The sequence below is a fragment of the Lonchura striata genome, chromosome 5, assembly GCF_046129695.1.
Source record: "Lonchura striata isolate bLonStr1 chromosome 5, bLonStr1.mat, whole genome shotgun sequence".
In the NCBI taxonomy this organism is placed as follows: Eukaryota; Metazoa; Chordata; class Aves; order Passeriformes; family Estrildidae; genus Lonchura; species Lonchura striata.
In genome coordinates, this window is record NC_134607.1 from 57,851,751 (window position 1) to 57,868,304 (window position 16,554).

Here is a 16,554-nt window from a genome sequence, read left to right on the forward strand (position 1 = left end):
TTCTGGGGTGCAGTGTGACAATTTTGTCTGCAACCAAGCCAGGTGTCAGCAGCACAGAGCACTCCCTGACCAGACAAAACAATGACATCTTCCCTGAAGCATGTCACCATGCTCTCTCTCTGACATGCTTTTCTATTCTTCCATCCTCTGGTGCTACTTTTACTGTTTTGGAAAATTATCTTCTATTTTCCCCCTGCATGATTTGCCAAGTCCTTGTAAAATGAAGTTTTACTCATAAAGTTTTGACATCTCTAACAGGGCTATATACGTTTATGCTACATCTCGGCAATCTCTAGCAATTGAAACAACAAAGCTCCAGAAACACGTTTATTTTGGCCTGGAAATGGAAAAGCTATAAAAATGTGCTGTTTAATCATGAAGTCATTGCTGACACCTCCCCACATGTGGGCAAGAGGATGAGTGCTTGGTTTATTTCTTTTTCCTCTCCCTTGGTTTGCTTTGTTTATTATGCCAAAGGAAGTGAATCCTCTCTAGCATAATTTCTATTGCATGAAGAGACGTATTTTCTAACAGGGGTGAAGCTCCTCTGAATGTTATCCTTAAAGAAAGGAATCCTTGTGTGTAAGAGCAAATCAACACATTGAGTCAAGATATGATTTTATTACAAATCTGAAGAATAGGGTGCCAAGCAAGGCCTTTTCCAACCTTCTGGAAAACAAGCAGAGTCTTTTTTACAAAAAGGTAACCAAAAAAGAATCATACAGAAACAGGATACTGGTCACTCATGCTTGTGTAACAAAATTTTTAATGTGCATGTGCTGATCTCAGTCCGGTTCATTATCCTGTCATTTCCACATACAAATTCCCTTGGGGATGTGTTCTTTAACATTATAATTATCTAAGGTAACTTGAGGTTGTCTTTATATCTTATCACCTGTTGCTAAGTTATTGTTTAATCTAATCTTATGTTGTTAAACCTCTGTTGCAGTTTCTGCTTGAATCTATTTGAACCATTACTTGTCAAAGACAAGAATTTGTAGCATTCTGTTCTGTTCTGTTCTTCATGGTTCCATTGCTCCAGCACCCCACTGTCATGGTTTCAAGGCTAACTTATAGTTACTGTGAATTTTTTGTGAATCTTTAATTTTCTCTCACATCAAGCAAGCAGGGTGAGCCACATGACACTGGGAAATCTAGAGCAGAAAGCACAGCCGTGGTGTTTGGGCTGTGGCAAAGCTGTTCCTTTCTCTATCCCCAGCCAGGCGAGAAGAGGATGTGCCTCCAACTTAGCTGCCAGGAAATGGTGTCAGCACTGCAGAGTGGAGGTTGCTTTCTCTCAGTTTCCGAGAAATCACATGCTTTAGGCAGAAGGCAGCTGGAAAGATCCAGCCACAGAAATGGGTAGCACCTTCTACTCACCCAGCCATTTAGGATCCACCAGCCATCACATCTCTAGAGCTCATTGATGTCCTGGTTACAGGCACTGCAAACCTCAGTGTTTTTCCTTATCCTTGAGATCTGTGATTCTGTGATTTTTAGCATAAACACCCTATTTGTTGTTCAGTGGGGTTAATCCCCACTTCAGCAGACACAGCTGTCTCAGAGGATGGCTGCAAGGGGCTCAGCAGGTGTAACTCTTATTTTCCCAACACCTGTGGTAGTGTCAGGCTGAGGGTAGAGCCCCCCATATTGCCAGGTTTCAGGGATGCTTAGCCCAGGACCCTGACACTCAGTGCTGCTTTCACAGAAAGGACACACACCTGCATCTGCTCATGCTCAGTGTCTGAGGTTATCAACATAATCAGTTCATCAAAACAAGCAAAACCAGGAGCTGCAGTCACCACTGTCAGTGTCACTGTCTGAATCCCAAAGCCCACCTAGCACATGGGTGGGAAAGGCTTTCCCCGCTGCCACTTTCCCAGACTGTACTTCTCTTCCCATTCCAGGGCCTTGGTGAGCTCTGGTGGAGCCGTGTTGGGCTTTCCACTGGTGAAAATACCAAATGTAGAGGATAAGAAAAAAGCAGGATTACTCAGCTTCTTGGGACCTAGCCCCCAGAATAGCCCTTATGAAGAGTACAGAGTGGTACCACCCAACATAGTAGAAATGCACACAGGTGTCTGTTGTGAATATTTTTATTGCATGCTTAACATTTTAAATGTGAAAGCAAAGATAGAAATTTCAAAATCATTCCACTTTTGTATATCATAGGGCATAGCATATATGCAGGTTAGTCCTCTGAATGCTGCTCTCATGATTAACAACATTCAGTATATGGCCAGCAGTGACTCTAATGTGATCATTCAACTAATAAGGATGACAGTGCTGAGTTTTCTTGCACTTGATCCAGCTAACCAAGAATTTGCATTGGTGGAGGCTGGTGTTCAGCAGAGAAACTTTATATCCTTAGTAAAGTGGAAGAAAGCCAACTCCACAAACCCCACCCCACCCTGAACCATCAGCGTGGACCCAAACCACCCACCAACATAAGGGTTTCAATGAAGAACGTTAACTCCACCTCAGCCAGACCCAGCACACTGCAGGACTGCAGCCTTTTCGTGGACAAATTTAAGCTTATGAAGCCTTCACAGTGCTCAACTTTTGCACAGGTGCTGCAGGCAGGAGTAAAGAAATCAGCTTTTAGAGATATAGAAAATATCATGCCCAAATCAGAGATGCAAAGTATCCAGAGCTGGACAGAGGCATCAGGCAGCAGCGTATACACCATTCATGTCTAACGCTACAATCTGACATTCATATCTGCCCAATTAATGAGACTGAACCACCCAATCATTTAATGGAAACAGCATTCCCACAGGTTTGGACACAAGCCCCTAGACTTCACTCAACTCCCTTGTCTGGGACACTGGAGCTTTAATTACATAGAGTTTACAGAAATTACATTCTGAAGAAAATAAAAATCCACTGAATGTCACCCCTAGCAGAATTAAACCTGGACTTCAGATAAAGTGACCTGATGTCAGAGAAAGAGAAGATGTAGCTGCAAGAAGACATCAGGCTAAAATAAACAGCTATGGGCTGCTTTATGTGTAAGTTAGAGACCAGTCCAGGGGCTTTCCAGCTGTGACAGGTAGATCACAGATGATTGTATTGGTGGTATGGACTACTGTGTTCAAAGATGCAAGCTAAAAGGGCATGAGATAAAGCGGGAGAAAAACCTGCTGTCAGATACAAGAGAAAATGAGGTGTTGGACTGAAAGGGTGGTTGGTGAAGAATGGAAGGAACCAGAGAATCAGACCAGTAGTTTTCCTGTGTAAACAGAAATTTGAATGATGGACTTATTGGTCCAATTGTCTCCTCTACTGCAGAAGTCATAGAACTATTAGAACTATAATGGTTGGAAAAGACATCTAAGATGTGTTCAATATGATGAGTAATTATAAGATAAGAAATCCATTATAACTGTTCGACTTTCTTGGGAAGTAACATCAGTACACGTGGCTTTAAATTCAGTGAGCCCAAATCTAATCTCTACCTTCAGCCTGCGATTTTTCCCCAGCGATGTGTCTGGTGACGGCACTACACAGGAACCAAGCTGTTCCATCCCTTCCTCATCCACATACTGAGCATTCTGTTTTGTTGTACAATAGAAAGCAAAGATTACCTTTGTTTGATCTGGTTCTATTGGAAAGAAATCATAGTGGGCAGCTTCATGTATGTTCACTGACTCCCCAATTTCCACCAGTTTCTCAAAGAGATCTGTGCAATAAATAAAGTCACCAGTTTTTGAGACCCTCCGTTTACGGGCATCATGGATAGCACTATCAAATTTCTCACATACACACAAGCCGTATGTCCTACAGCTGATTCTTGAGGTAATGATGTGTGGATTAACTCCAAATAAAACAGCCCCTTTTACAATGGCTGCCTGGGCCTCCATGGGACAAAGGATATGATACTTGTTGCTAAAGGCCTGCCTGACTGCATCTCTCAGGATGATGCTGGATGCAAAGCCTCCCACAAGTAAAATGTACTGGACTTTGTCCATCTCGGGTTTGCAAAGAATTTCCCTCAAAGCACAAATGATATTGTTGATACTGTAGTCAAAGAAGCTCTTCATTTTCTCATATGTAATCATGATTGTCCCATCACACCACACAGTTCCTGCTACGTTTTCAAAGAACTGGGAGATGTCCTTCTTGGACCCTGCCACTCTGGTCAGGTTGTAGTAGCAATGTATGTAGACTGCCTCCCTGCTAGCAGAGCATTTCTGTAGGCTGAAGTTGTACATCATATTTTGTAATTCAGTAGGGTGCTTCTTTGCATATTCATCCCATATGCCATCACTGAATATTTCCTTGAGGAAATTAATAAAGTTTTCATCCACTCTGTTGCCTCCCCATCCACCTCCAGTTGCCTTATGTAGCTCCTTTAGGTAATGGTTTTGTTGGATCTCGTGTACTGTGATGTCTACAGTGCCACCTACACATGCAAACACACACACAGAAATAGAGACTGAAATTAATTGTGCTGTTTGCTTCAAAGTGCGTGAGCTTCCACAGAATTTAATCTTATCTGCTGAATCCTGACTGACATATGTGCTTTTCTGCCACTTTCTTTCCTTATCCTCACTCTTCTGCTATTGCCTGTACTTCCCTAGATTTCTTAAATTTATGCACTTTTGTTGAAAAGTCTGGTCTCACAAGTTTCCTACAGTTATTTCTGTATAATAACTGAGCTGGATGCTCCGGCTTGCTCACTGAACAAGCCAATCTCCTGTCTGATCACAAACTAAGCCTGGGCTCCTCACATAGGTGATTGAATCCTGAGCAGTGGTGAGAAGACTCTCAGGAACTTGCGGTCCTCTTGATGCCTTTTCAGTATTTGTTCACAACCACCAGACTGCTCTTGGCAGAAAATTCACATCACACCAAAAAACCTAAGGAATCTAGAGATATTACTGAGAAGTGCTTCATCAAATATTCTTAATGATTTTCTCTCCAGTGCCTGCTAGCTCTTCTCTTTGGTCACTTCGCTGGGCACTAACTACAATTGCTTCTGGAGAGGAGGCTACGAGCTGAGGCTACACAAAAGCACGTGGTGCATGCCGGTGGCTGATGCTGGAACACTGTGCCAGCTGATCTGGTGCAAAGGCATGAGACAGAGTAAAAATTTAACAGGGTAAAAATCCATTTGGATTTAGGTAAAATGTGCCACTTTAAGCTTGCAAAATATGCTGTTCAGTCTGGTGACTGCAGCCCTAGCAGAACTACCCCTACTAAGGAGAAAGAATGCAAATTTCCACACTAAAATATAAGAGATAAGAAAGACTCCTTAGACTTTAAAACAGACAGGGCAGAGTGACCCAAGAGTCCTTTCTGTACTTTCTAACAAAAACTGAGTATAAGTGTAACTAGCTGGAAGTGTAATGTAAAATCAGCAGAATGAATATGCATTAACCTATTGTGAAATTCTATACATATAGAAATTAGTAAGAGTAATAAAAAAGGATCAAGCGTTCTCAGAGGTACACATGTACATTAAAGGGCAATGAGTCCTGACATGCGTTCACAGCGCTGTGAATAAACATACCCATTCCCTACAAATCTTTATTAAAACTGTGAGGTTTAATTTTTATCCGTGTTTCAGGCAGGGCCTCGTGTTGTGACTGTCTGGCCTGAAGAGTACTGCAGTGTGAGACACAATCCTTTTCTTTCCTCCTATTTTTCTTCCTGCTCACAGCATCTCATTAGGTGAGAAATAACACTAAAAATAAACATGACAAGCACAGCAGTGGAGTCCAAGCTCTGGGATCTTTGGCCATACTGTAAAATAACCATGCACCACACCCAACAAAGATGGTACCTGTTAAACAGGGAAAATTTTACCTCCACAGTCAACGACAATATACTGGATCCCAGGGGAGTCTTCAAACTTCTTCTTGTCACTGCTGTCTGCCATAAACCCTTCATGTGGAAGCTGCTTGCACCACAATGATGCAGCTTCTGGCTCCAAGGCAATGATCAGGTTCCTAGAGAGCATGTCAGAGATAATTCCTGCCTAAAATGACAAAAGAGAGGAGTCAGGTCAAGGAAAGGGGTGAGATAACTGCTGCATGAACATCACCTGCTAAAGAGACTGTTCTCACCCCAGCAGATCATGCAGGGGTGATGGTTCTCGCACCACTGGTCTCTGTGGGGCTCATTTCTACCTGGTGGGGAGAAAGGGCAGAGCCATTGTACTGCCATTTGGGGACATACTCTCCCTTACCACCCTCAGTGTAGAAGATTTCTCTGCCCAACGACTGAAATTTGAAATAATCGTCGTTTAGATATTGAGGCATTCCTGTGGCTCAATTGGACAAAGAAACCTTCAAAGGTAATTTGAGGAAATGGGGTAACCCCTGCTTTTACCTCTTTTGCTGCCAGACGCATGAACTGCTTGGCAGCAGCGTTCCATATGGCTGGGACAGTAATGACCCAGGTGATCTCCTCCTCACTGTAGACGGTTTGGAAAGAGGCCTCCTTAATGGTGTTCAAAGCATGATCCTTCATGTAGCGCAGGCTTTCAGAAAAGACTGTCAAGGCAGGAAGGAACTTTCCATTGGTGGCTTTCAGCTTCATGCCAAGTGTGACATTCTACTGAAAAAAAGGCCCAGGGTCACATGGTGCAGTGTCAGTATGAGACCTGTCCCCTTCACACCGAGCACTGCACCACATAAGGCACCCAGACACCCCTGTCTCCAAACCAAACTCCCAGCACTGGCTTCACTGCTGTGGCTGAGTCTAAGTGCCACAGGTCAGCTACCAAACTGCTTACCCACCACACCTGTGATTCAGTATGCAAAATGTCAATGGGCTTGATATTTCAGCTGTTTCTCCTAGGCAAATTTTGTAAAGACCCTGTAGATTCTATAGATTCCTGAAGAGCCAGTAGGGAGTGGTTCTGTAATGAAATTTTTCTTCATCAGTTGCTCCTGAGCAACTGGTGAAGAAAAACTATTTCCAGAGAAATAGTTCTGAACTAAAAGCTCTCTCCAGCCCCTGCTGAAAGTGAATGAGAACCAACCACTCCAGAGGTGACACTGTGACAGACCACATCATTCCCAGCTGTCCTGGGGAGGAAAATCTTCAAAGAGGCCTCCCATCCACCAAAGAAAGGACCTGAGATTTTTCCTGGGACTGGCCTTGTGTTCTGCCTTATTCTGTGCTTGAGAGTCCCGTGGGACCCTGGAGCAGACAGGACGGCCCTAAGGTAGCCTGGTGTTTGGCTGAATAAGCAAACAAGATAAAGCTGTGAACTATTCCAAACCAGCACAGAGCCTTCAGAGAGAAATTTGATAAACACACTGCAGGCTTCAAGGACAGCTGGACACCCTTACATTCGCTTCAGCATAACATTTCAAGAGAGGGAGAGACAAGGGGGAGCTGTATAACATGGGATGAGATCTTAGGTAATCCCGAGACTGCCCATATCCTTTGATTTATAGGAAATTTCACTTGATCCCTGTTTCTTTTTGAGGACTAAGGTAGGGAGTCAGAGAGGGAGACCAGTTTCTCTGTCAACCTTGGGAACAGGACAGCTTTGTGTTAGAAATAGGTACTTGCCTTCACCCATGTATGCAGTCATGTTTTATTGTCTTTAGACAAAAAACATCATAAAGGTAGCTTTTGGCAATTAAAAAAAATTTTCTCCTTTTGTTCATCAAAATACTTGTGTTTATTCATTCTCATCAACCAGACTTAGCCCTCTTCATGGATTCTCTAACCCCCACCCCTCAAATAAATTATTAGCCCTGACCCCCATTAGTAGTAACTCTTCCACCTACCGTGTTGTACAGCTGCATCTTGAAGTTCTGGAAGAAGTACCAACTGTCAGCTTGGCTGGAGGGCAGACTCTTGTACTTCATCACAGCATCATAACCAAAATATTTGAACTCCTGCTTCTGGTTGAACAAGATGCTCGTAGGCATCTTTGGGGTCTTTAACCCATGCTCTGCTCCCCAGTAAACCTGGCGGATTTGGTCTGTACCTGAAGCAAGAGAAAAACAGTACCCGCTGTAGGATGTGCCAAAATCTATAGCAACGACAAAGACTGACTGGCTGGCCATGGCCACTGCCGTGCAGAGGTGTGCCGCTCTGGGAGCAGAGAGGAGCAGACAAATGGGTCTGAACTGAAACTGAAAGGACTGATACTGCAGAGAGAAGGTCACTCTCCCCTGATTTTATTGGCTGGAGAGAGATGTAACTCTAGACATCCTGTAAATTGTGCCTTTTCCTGTAAAGAAACAGAGCTTTCTTCTGCTTTTTCTAGTAGCAAAGTGCCTTTGTTAGGGAACTGTCTTATCAGTAGCTTTCTGCACTCCCAGCAGCATCAACAGTCCTCAGGGCTCCACATACATTTCAACAAACATTTTCTGCTGCTGCATGAATACACGGAAACCTTCTGGCTCCAGCAAAAGGAAAATGTGGGTTGTGGCCAACTTTTTTGCCCACAAAAAACCAGAAATGTCGGATATGCCTGATACTTCTGCCTCCAGCAAAGAAGAAGAGTGGGTTATACCCAATGGTTCTGGCTCTAGCAGAGAAGTGTGGTGTCCATCCAACATTTCTGGCTCCAGAGGAAGAGAATCATGGCATACACGCGATGTTTCTGGCAACAGAAGAAGAAAGGCACTGGAAAGACAGTGTGAGGACACTGATCTCAGAAAGACAACTGCAGAAGGCAGCAGGTAGGTTACACAAGGGTGTCTCTAGATAATCTTATTTAATCTTCCTAGGTCTGAATATTTCTACAAAGTTTCTTGGAGGGTTGCATGAGTGCTGAATTGCAAACATTTTCTGACTGTGAAATATTCAGTAAGAGCTCTGTTTTCTACTTCCTAACTTTTTTAGCCATCACAGAGATGGTTACTGTCCCCAAATTCAGCTCAACTCCAAAGTGGGAGGCAGATCTTAAATTGGTGCAAGAGAAAGAGAAACTAGAAAGATCAGTATAAAGAGTGTGACAAGATCTGGGATTTCATGGCTCTGACTCTGAGCTCATCAATTTTGCAGGGATGCGTGGGCTAAAATATAAAATTTTTACTGTATTGTTTAGCTTAAAGAAAAAGATTGTGTCTTCAGTGAAAGACTGAAAGTGAAGTGATTTAACTGGAAAGGAATCAACCCAAGTAAACAAAAGCAAAATGTGCTTCAGTGGGCAGGAGTAATACTGAGAGGGGCAGCAGTGTCCCGTGCAGCAGCTGTGCAGCCTTCTGTTGGTATAAATGAAAGGTAAGGCCTCATGCTGAGGCTTGCTCTGACATCTGGTTGTGGGGATGAGCTTGCTCTCTGTTCCACCTGGATCCAAGCTGCAGGAGCACCTTAATCTGAGACTGTTTCTCTAATAATAGTTGATATTTGGGATCCTTGTGAGGAAACAGGACACAGAGTAGTTGTACAAATAAATTAGCTTGAGAACACAGATCTTTGCAGTCCTCTGTTAAAAAAACCTGTACATTGCAAAGTTGGTTTTAGCAGAACGGTCACCTGCATTTGCTGTTCTCCCACTCTCTGCAGGTCTGGGCTGAGTTTGTTTTTCAGGAGCTGTCCTTGTAGCTTGCCCACTTTATCCAGACCTAATGATTAGTCAAACCCTCCTGGTTTCAGCATACCCTGGTATGGGAAATAGTAAAAGTAAGAATATTTCTAGAAAGCTTTAAAAGCAGGCCTTAGAAACAGGAAGAACAGAAAACTTAGACCTAGCTGCAGCTGCAAAGTCTTAAAGTAGAAAAAGTTACAATAGTACAGCAAGCAAGGACATGAAAAAATAGCTTGAGTTTTAGGCTTGGCAAAGATAGCCTGTGGAGTCCTCTGAGCTCTATCAGGCACTATCTGGGAGAGTGCTAACTCACTTGTGCCAAATCTGCACCCGTGTGCCCTTTGTCCTGTCTCTGATCCGTTTGCTGGCATGGATGTAGCCATGAAGCCTCTGTTCACAGGACTGGCAATGATAAAGTACTTTTTTCGAGGATGTGTGCTTACCCTGCTTCATTACAGGAATTCCCTTTTCTTCTTTTCCTCAGACATACATCTGACACCTCACAGCAGCCACCAGCCTGTGGAGACCAGACTTCTAACATGAAGGAAATGTTAGAAATGATGAAAGAGATGGACAACAAAAAAACGAAGGAAATGTTTGAAATGATAAAAGAGATCGACAATAAAAAGATGAAGCAAGTGTTCGAAATGATAAAAGAGATGGACAATAAAAAAACACAGGAAATGTTCACAATGGTAAAAGAGATGGACAACAAAAAAACAAAGGAAATGTTTGAAATAATGAAAGAGATGGACAGCAAGAACACAAAGGAAATAATCGAAATGATGAAGAATATGGACCAAAAAATAACGTGAGAGTCCGGTGACCAAAAATTGCACTGTTAAGTGTGGCCTCTGACAATGAAATGTAGCTGGTGCACACTAGGGCGGGTGGGACAGAAAATGAGCCAGACACAGGGAGGGCTCTGCATTAGCAACAAACTTTGCTCAGGCTATACCGGGAACCCAGAGCCAATTTACAGAAGCTGTGGGATTTGCACCATGTAATGTGCAGATCTTGCACCTTGGGTATTTTATTTGCACTGTTGGTATTGACTTACAGAATCACAAACCACGCATCTGGCAAAGAACAGCCTTGACGAGTTTTGGTCTCTAAATTTCTTTTCCCTATGGATTGATCAGAAATTGGAGGGAGGAAGTTTAGCTTGTGCATTTTTTAAGACTTTATTGCATACTTGCCCACTGATTGCAATGTGGTTTATTGTTTCTTTCTTTCCTTTATGGATGGATGGATGGACAATGAGAACAGAATTTTGTCTAACACTATTCAGTATCTACTGAACCTTCTGGATAGTTACAACAGGTAATGTGATTCTTTACATTAATAATCAGTGTAAGAGGGGGAAATCATTATGATGCTCACAACCACACCTCCATTTCTTCTGATGTAAATAGCTTCCCACTTGATTTGAGCATAAATTCTGGGTGGAAGCTTTTAGGGTAAGTGTTCAGCTCCCCTGGAGTTTTCCTGGATGCTCTTGCGCTTTCCCACCTCAGAGCTTTTATCCTTGAATACAGGCTATTCAATGGGGGAATGTCCACTGTTGTGCCAGTGTCCAAGTACAAATAAAGAGATCTCCCAAATCTGTTTCAGAGAACTTCCTGGAAGGGTAATCCAAATACTGTGTAAGGAGAAAGAGGAAAATGAGATGCTGAAAGAGAAGACAAAAAAGCTAGAGGAAAGGTAAGGTATTTATTCATACTTCAGACATAGTTATGTTTCTACACTGAAAAGCCACATACTTCTTGCTTCCTCCAGTCCTTGGGGACTCAGTTTCTGACCAGACAGCCCAGACACCTTCTCTCCATACTTACAACCTACCAGCATCTCTTTATAACTGACATCTGGAAGATGGTTTGGGTTGCTCTGCGAAGGGAACCAGTTAAATAAAGAGTAAAGGAAGCCAGTCTGCAATGATATTGTCAAGATGCCACTCTGATCAGATTCTACTATGATCATGCAAAACTGAGCTGAGAAAGCACTATTTTCCACAAAAAAAGCTGCTTGCCAGCTATATAATATAAATGAGAAGTGCATTGTAGAAAACATGGGATTCGTTAAACAGTTTCATAAGTAAAATATTTACATTTGCTCATTATTTCATCTTGACTTAGATACGTTTTTTAATATCCTCCTTGACCTAGAATGCAAGAGCTGTTGGCTAAAGCAATGGCCATGCACCAACACTCTGAGGACATCAGTGACCCTTCACGTTTGTCTGCAGTGCTGGAGAGATACGAGATGCTCCGGCTACAGGAATGGGAGAAAGTCAGGAGCTCCATGCCCTACCGTTGGACGTATGAAGAAGGCAGTCGCGCCATTAGGGTTTGTTCAAGTCCATTTGCTCCATTTGATTCTTGTCCATCAATTATGGTGTAGCCATATAGCAGCCTTTGAGTATTTGTATTTCAGAACCAGATAGGGTTGGGGCCTCAGTTTGGGTCTCTGATTTTCCAGCCTAACAGGGCTTGTGGAATGCTGTTGAGACCAAACTGACAGTGACCTTCTTCCTCCTGCCTTTCAGAAGGGCACACTCAAATACTAGTCCCATGTCTCACATGTGTTAAGCACAAGTGGGAAAACAATCCACTTTCCTTATGTTAGTGCTTGAACTGATAGCTGGGAGACCTCGTTTTGATGTCTGACTCACTGCTGTGATGCTGGAGAGATGTAAAGGAAAATAGCAAAGTGATATTCCCTTAAAGGACAAGACTGAACTGAGGCCATTATTAGCATTGACTGTGATGATAAGACCCCAGAGATGCTGAAGAATGGGCTCCAATAGCAAGCAGCTTGATGAAGCAGTTTGACAGCTATTGAAGACTGTATTTCAATCAATTAGCAGCCCTACGATTAACTCTAATGCAGATGTTTTCTCAGCTTTGCACACTACACCTGTGGTTTCACTGTGATTGATGCTGTAATCAGTTGTTATTTTTACACTGCAGAGGGTGTTTGATGCCTGTGAAAAAGATATACAGAAGAGAGCAGATGACATACTTAAAGTTCTTGACATTCCACCTTCAAACAAGGTAAAAATACCTTTGACCAAGGTATTTTATGTTTCTGTAAAAGGCCTGTAAAAGGGCCATTGGCACTTGTGATTTCATTTAGAAGTTTGTTTCTGCTATGGATGCTGCTCAAAATCTGTCAGCAATGACACTGGGGATAACTTCTGAACTGAGAGGTCTGGGGCCAAGCTCTAACAACCCTAGGTATGACAGCAGCACTGGATAAAACCCAGGTATTTCACTCTAAGAGTCAAGCTGTTCCACGGAGAAGCAGGGACCTGGACTTGAGGATTCTTGTGGGAGCCTTCCAAAATTAAATTACTCTGTGTCCCACTATACAAATTGGGATACATGATCCCAAAGCCCAACACTTGCATATCTGAATTGTCCAGCTGGATGAATCACATATATGAGTGCAGAAAGCATTTTCCAGCCCTGTGTTGCTTTTATGGGACCTTCCTCCAAAGCCTGAAATGAATGACTTCTCCATTACTGATTGACCCAATATGAGAAACAAAAATTCCCCGTATTTGCCTTACCACATGGTAACAGCCTGCTTTGTGATATGATTGTTCTGTAGGTGATGATGCAAGACATACTGAAGCTGCTCAGGCAACAATATCACCAAAACTCAATGGTTTACAAGAAAATTGTTCAAGTGAGTAAAGACACAGCCCAGGAACTGGGACAATGCTTAATTGTCTGTGCAGCTTGTTATTTAAAACATGATAGGTCTCCCTTCTGCATGAGGTTGTTTTCCACTTGTGGCTAGGTTCTTCCAGCCCATATACTCCCAAAATATTCTCAAGTACATGTAACCTTGTAAGGGAAGTACAGCAGGACAGGCAGGGTGATGCCCCTACCAACAAAGGCACAGCCCTACTGGTCCTAAGCAAGGAGCAAAGAGCAAAGGGCCAGTGGTGGTGATCAGGGTCAGCCACAAACCAGTGACCAGCTGGGCAAGCTCACAGTGACCAGCCAGGTCAAGACCAAGCTGTGAAGTTGGTCTGTGGGTCAGGACCAGCAAGACTGGGCACAGGCATCCCAACACCACAGCTCAGTCAAGCACCCAGCCACCACTCAACTCCTGGGTCAACTGGTGGCCAGTCTGTGGGTGAAGATGAAGCTTCTCATAACCCCTTCTCACACCACCCTTTCTGCCAGCTTGGCTGTTATTGCAGGAGCTGAATACAAGGTTATATGGTCATGCTAAATCTGAGCTGACCTTGAACACATGCAGCCAAACCCCTGGGAAGGCAGAGGAAAGCATGCAGAGGCTGTTGATGTGCACAGAGCCCTGACACCTGCTATCCACATGGACAAGTCTCTAGTGGGCTTTTTCTGTGGAAGAGATGACATACATATCACAGATATATGAAACTTCCAAAAAGGAGCTTCCTCCTTTTGCAGCTTGCTGGGTTTTTCCAAGAGCTTGATCTTTCCAAACCCCTTGCAGATCTCTCTGTGAGGAAATGGAGACAAGTGCTGGACACTGGCACAATCTAGAAGTCAGGACTTCATAAATAAAAGAACCTTTAAAGTGACCCTGGCACCCCTGCATTCCTCACTCAAACAGTACCAGCAGCTTTGACGAGTTCTTGAGTGCTTAGCTCCTGTGGAGCAGCTGAACAGAATGAGAGCAGGGAGGCAATATAACAATACATCAGCATAATGCAAACTGTTCTCATTTCATTTTCAGGAAGCTGCCATTCACATAAGAACTGAAAATGAAACACAGTTCCTGCTGCAGTGCTGTCAAATTTATTGTCTACTGCTTCTTCAGGACCCACCAGTTAAAGCTGAGTGGAGGATGAACAGAAACCATTTAGAGCACGTGGACAAGAAAGATGAAGTGCACTGGAAAAAAGTATCACTTCTGTGGCCCATAATGAAACGTGGGGAAGAAATTATTGTGAAAGGTGTAGTCTGGGATCAAAGGAAAATGACTTGAGAGTCAGGCTAATTACTTACTTAGCCATAAGAAGATGAAACAGCTGCTATGTGATACTCTGCTTTTCTTTCTCCCATGAATTGCCTACTTTTCAGAGCTAGTAAGTTAGACATCCCCCACATGGGACATCTAGGATAAATCATCATTAACAAACCTGTATTAAAAATTGCAGCTATTCCAATTGTCTCCTCACAAAGGCCACCTGCCTGTTAGCACTCCCCTGCTTTCCCACATCTGTACAATTTACCTCTCCCAAAGTCCTTCAGCTACACACATGCCACAGCACTGGACCAAAAAACTCTAAAAGTTGTATTCCATGGCATAATGGGGATGCAATGAGGCAAATGCATGTTTATGTGATTTGGTGTGACACAGTATTCTGTGAGCAACTTGAGAATTACCAAATAAAAAATACTTTAAATTCTGCTGTGTGCCTGCTGTTGGAATGCATGGAATGGAAGCCTCTCCGAGTCCCTCAGATAAAGAAAGGAATACAGGGATTTAATTGGAAGCTTTAGAGAAACTAAAACATATTAAACCACACAGACATGAAGTAGGACTGTAAGTTTTAGTTTTAAGTAAGTAGAAATAGATCTTAAGTGCCTTAAGAAACTGCACTAGCTGGTATATAAACCTAAAGCCTAGTTTAAAGTTAAGTAGAGCTACCCTTCACAAAATTAACTTAGCTCCAGACATAACAAAAACATACCAGAACATTGCTTACATTTCTAAATAGAACAGATAGAACTATATGCGTAGATTTTGTGTAAAAACTAACACTACTTTCACACATTAGAATGAAGCTCAGATAGGTGTAGGAAGAATGTTTTAGAATCCTGTTTTTAGCTGATTAGATTATTTATGTATAAATTTATGTATTTACCCCTACAATGGGGTACAAAAAAGGTGATAATTGCTCCTACTAACTACTACTGCTTCTACTCAAAACATCAAGACTTTATACCAGAAAGCATTTAGCACAAACTTTAAACTCTTCACCTTCAATACTGATGTATTCATACAATAAACAACTTTACAACAACCAACAACTACTCCTATCTCTTTGAAGACCCAAGACCCTTATAACTCAACACCTGCCAAATCCTTTTCTCCAGTTTTTCTTTCTAATCCATCAGTTTCCTTGGCTGCACAAACTCCCTGGGATTTTCTCAATGGGCCCCCAGAAAGAAAGGCAAATTTCTGTGCAGCTCTCTGCAAGCAAATTGCTCTGCTTCTCTCAGGAATTTAGTATTCCCTAAGCATGCAGCAGGTCACTGACAACATGACCTGGGATCCAGGTGTGTGCAAGAAAACTGGCGTATTCTGAGAAACTGACCGTAAAATACCTTTATTGGAAATATCTATTATGGAATAGAAGAAGTGAAATAAAAAAGCCCCAGGGTTAGTGCAGCTCAGCTGGGGAAGCAGAAGGGAACAGCGGGGTGCGAAGGGGTCAGAAGCGAAGCTCGTGACAGAGCTGCGGCGGGAGCCAAGCCGCATTTGGGGGAAGCCGAGGCTGTGCCGTGCTGCGAAGCGGCGCGTTGAGGGCGGCAGCACGCCTCGGCCCGCACGGAGAGCCGCAGGGACCCGGCAGCTCACCGCTGCCCCAGCTGCACAAGGCACCGTTCCGCTTTCACTCTTCGCGTGATTTTAAACGGTGGAACTGCTCCCTCAGAAGAACGGAAAAGGAATTGCGTCCTGCAGACACGCGAAGTATTTATTAGGCAAGGCTGGTGGTTTATTTAAAGGAATTTCCGATCTCCAGTGCGGTCGGAATTTCTGCTGGCGTTGGCCCGCGTGGGCCCGGCTGTGTGCCGCCCCGGGGGCGGCGCGCCGCAGCAGTTCTGTCCTTGGCACCCGGGCCACGGAGGGTCGGGCAGATCACGGCACCCGGGCATCCCGCGAAGTAAGCGGGGCACCCAGGGGCGACCTGTACCCGCGCAAAAATTCCTCTCACATTCCGAGTGAGGACCCGGGCGTCACCCCGGGTCGTTATTTTCCTTACTCATAAGTTTAAGGCATAACCTAGAGCCCGCCGCGCCGCCGGGACGCCGCTCCGCACTGGC

The 16,554-nt window shown here is 43.6% G+C and overlaps 2 protein-coding genes and 1 non-coding gene across 3 annotated transcripts; 1 reads left to right on the top strand and 2 right to left on the bottom strand.

Moving 5' to 3' along the window:
* Window positions 1–2,080: 2,080 nt before the first annotated feature.
* Window positions 2,081–8,124, bottom strand: LOC110483146 (heat shock 70 kDa protein 12A). Its single transcript, XM_021552830.2, has 4 exons — window positions 7,752–8,124; window positions 6,337–6,561; window positions 5,812–5,983; window positions 2,081–4,405 (listed from the first exon to the last, which is right to left on the bottom strand). The coding sequence occupies exons 1-4, from the start codon at window positions 8,031–8,033 to the stop codon at window positions 3,345–3,347; spliced, it is 1,740 nt and encodes a 579-aa protein (XP_021408505.2). The 5' UTR covers window positions 8,034–8,124; the 3' UTR covers window positions 2,081–3,344.
* Window positions 8,125–8,137: 13 nt separating this feature from the next.
* LOC110483147 (uncharacterized) lies at window positions 8,138–14,913 on the top strand. Its single transcript, XM_021552831.2, has 8 exons — window positions 8,138–8,654; window positions 9,990–10,316; window positions 10,775–10,828; window positions 11,120–11,209; window positions 11,671–11,851; window positions 12,475–12,558; window positions 13,118–13,195; window positions 14,237–14,913. Exons 1-8 carry the CDS (start codon window positions 8,350–8,352, stop codon window positions 14,486–14,488), a joined length of 1,371 nt encoding a protein of 456 aa, XP_021408506.2. The 5' UTR covers window positions 8,138–8,349; the 3' UTR covers window positions 14,489–14,913.
* A 1,448-nt stretch (window positions 14,914–16,361) lies between these two features.
* LOC116183172 (U12 minor spliceosomal RNA) lies at window positions 16,362–16,510 on the bottom strand. The gene has a single exon (XR_004147719.1). It is a non-coding gene; the product is annotated as a U12 minor spliceosomal RNA (small nuclear RNA).
* Between the last annotated feature and the right edge of the window lie 44 nt (window positions 16,511–16,554).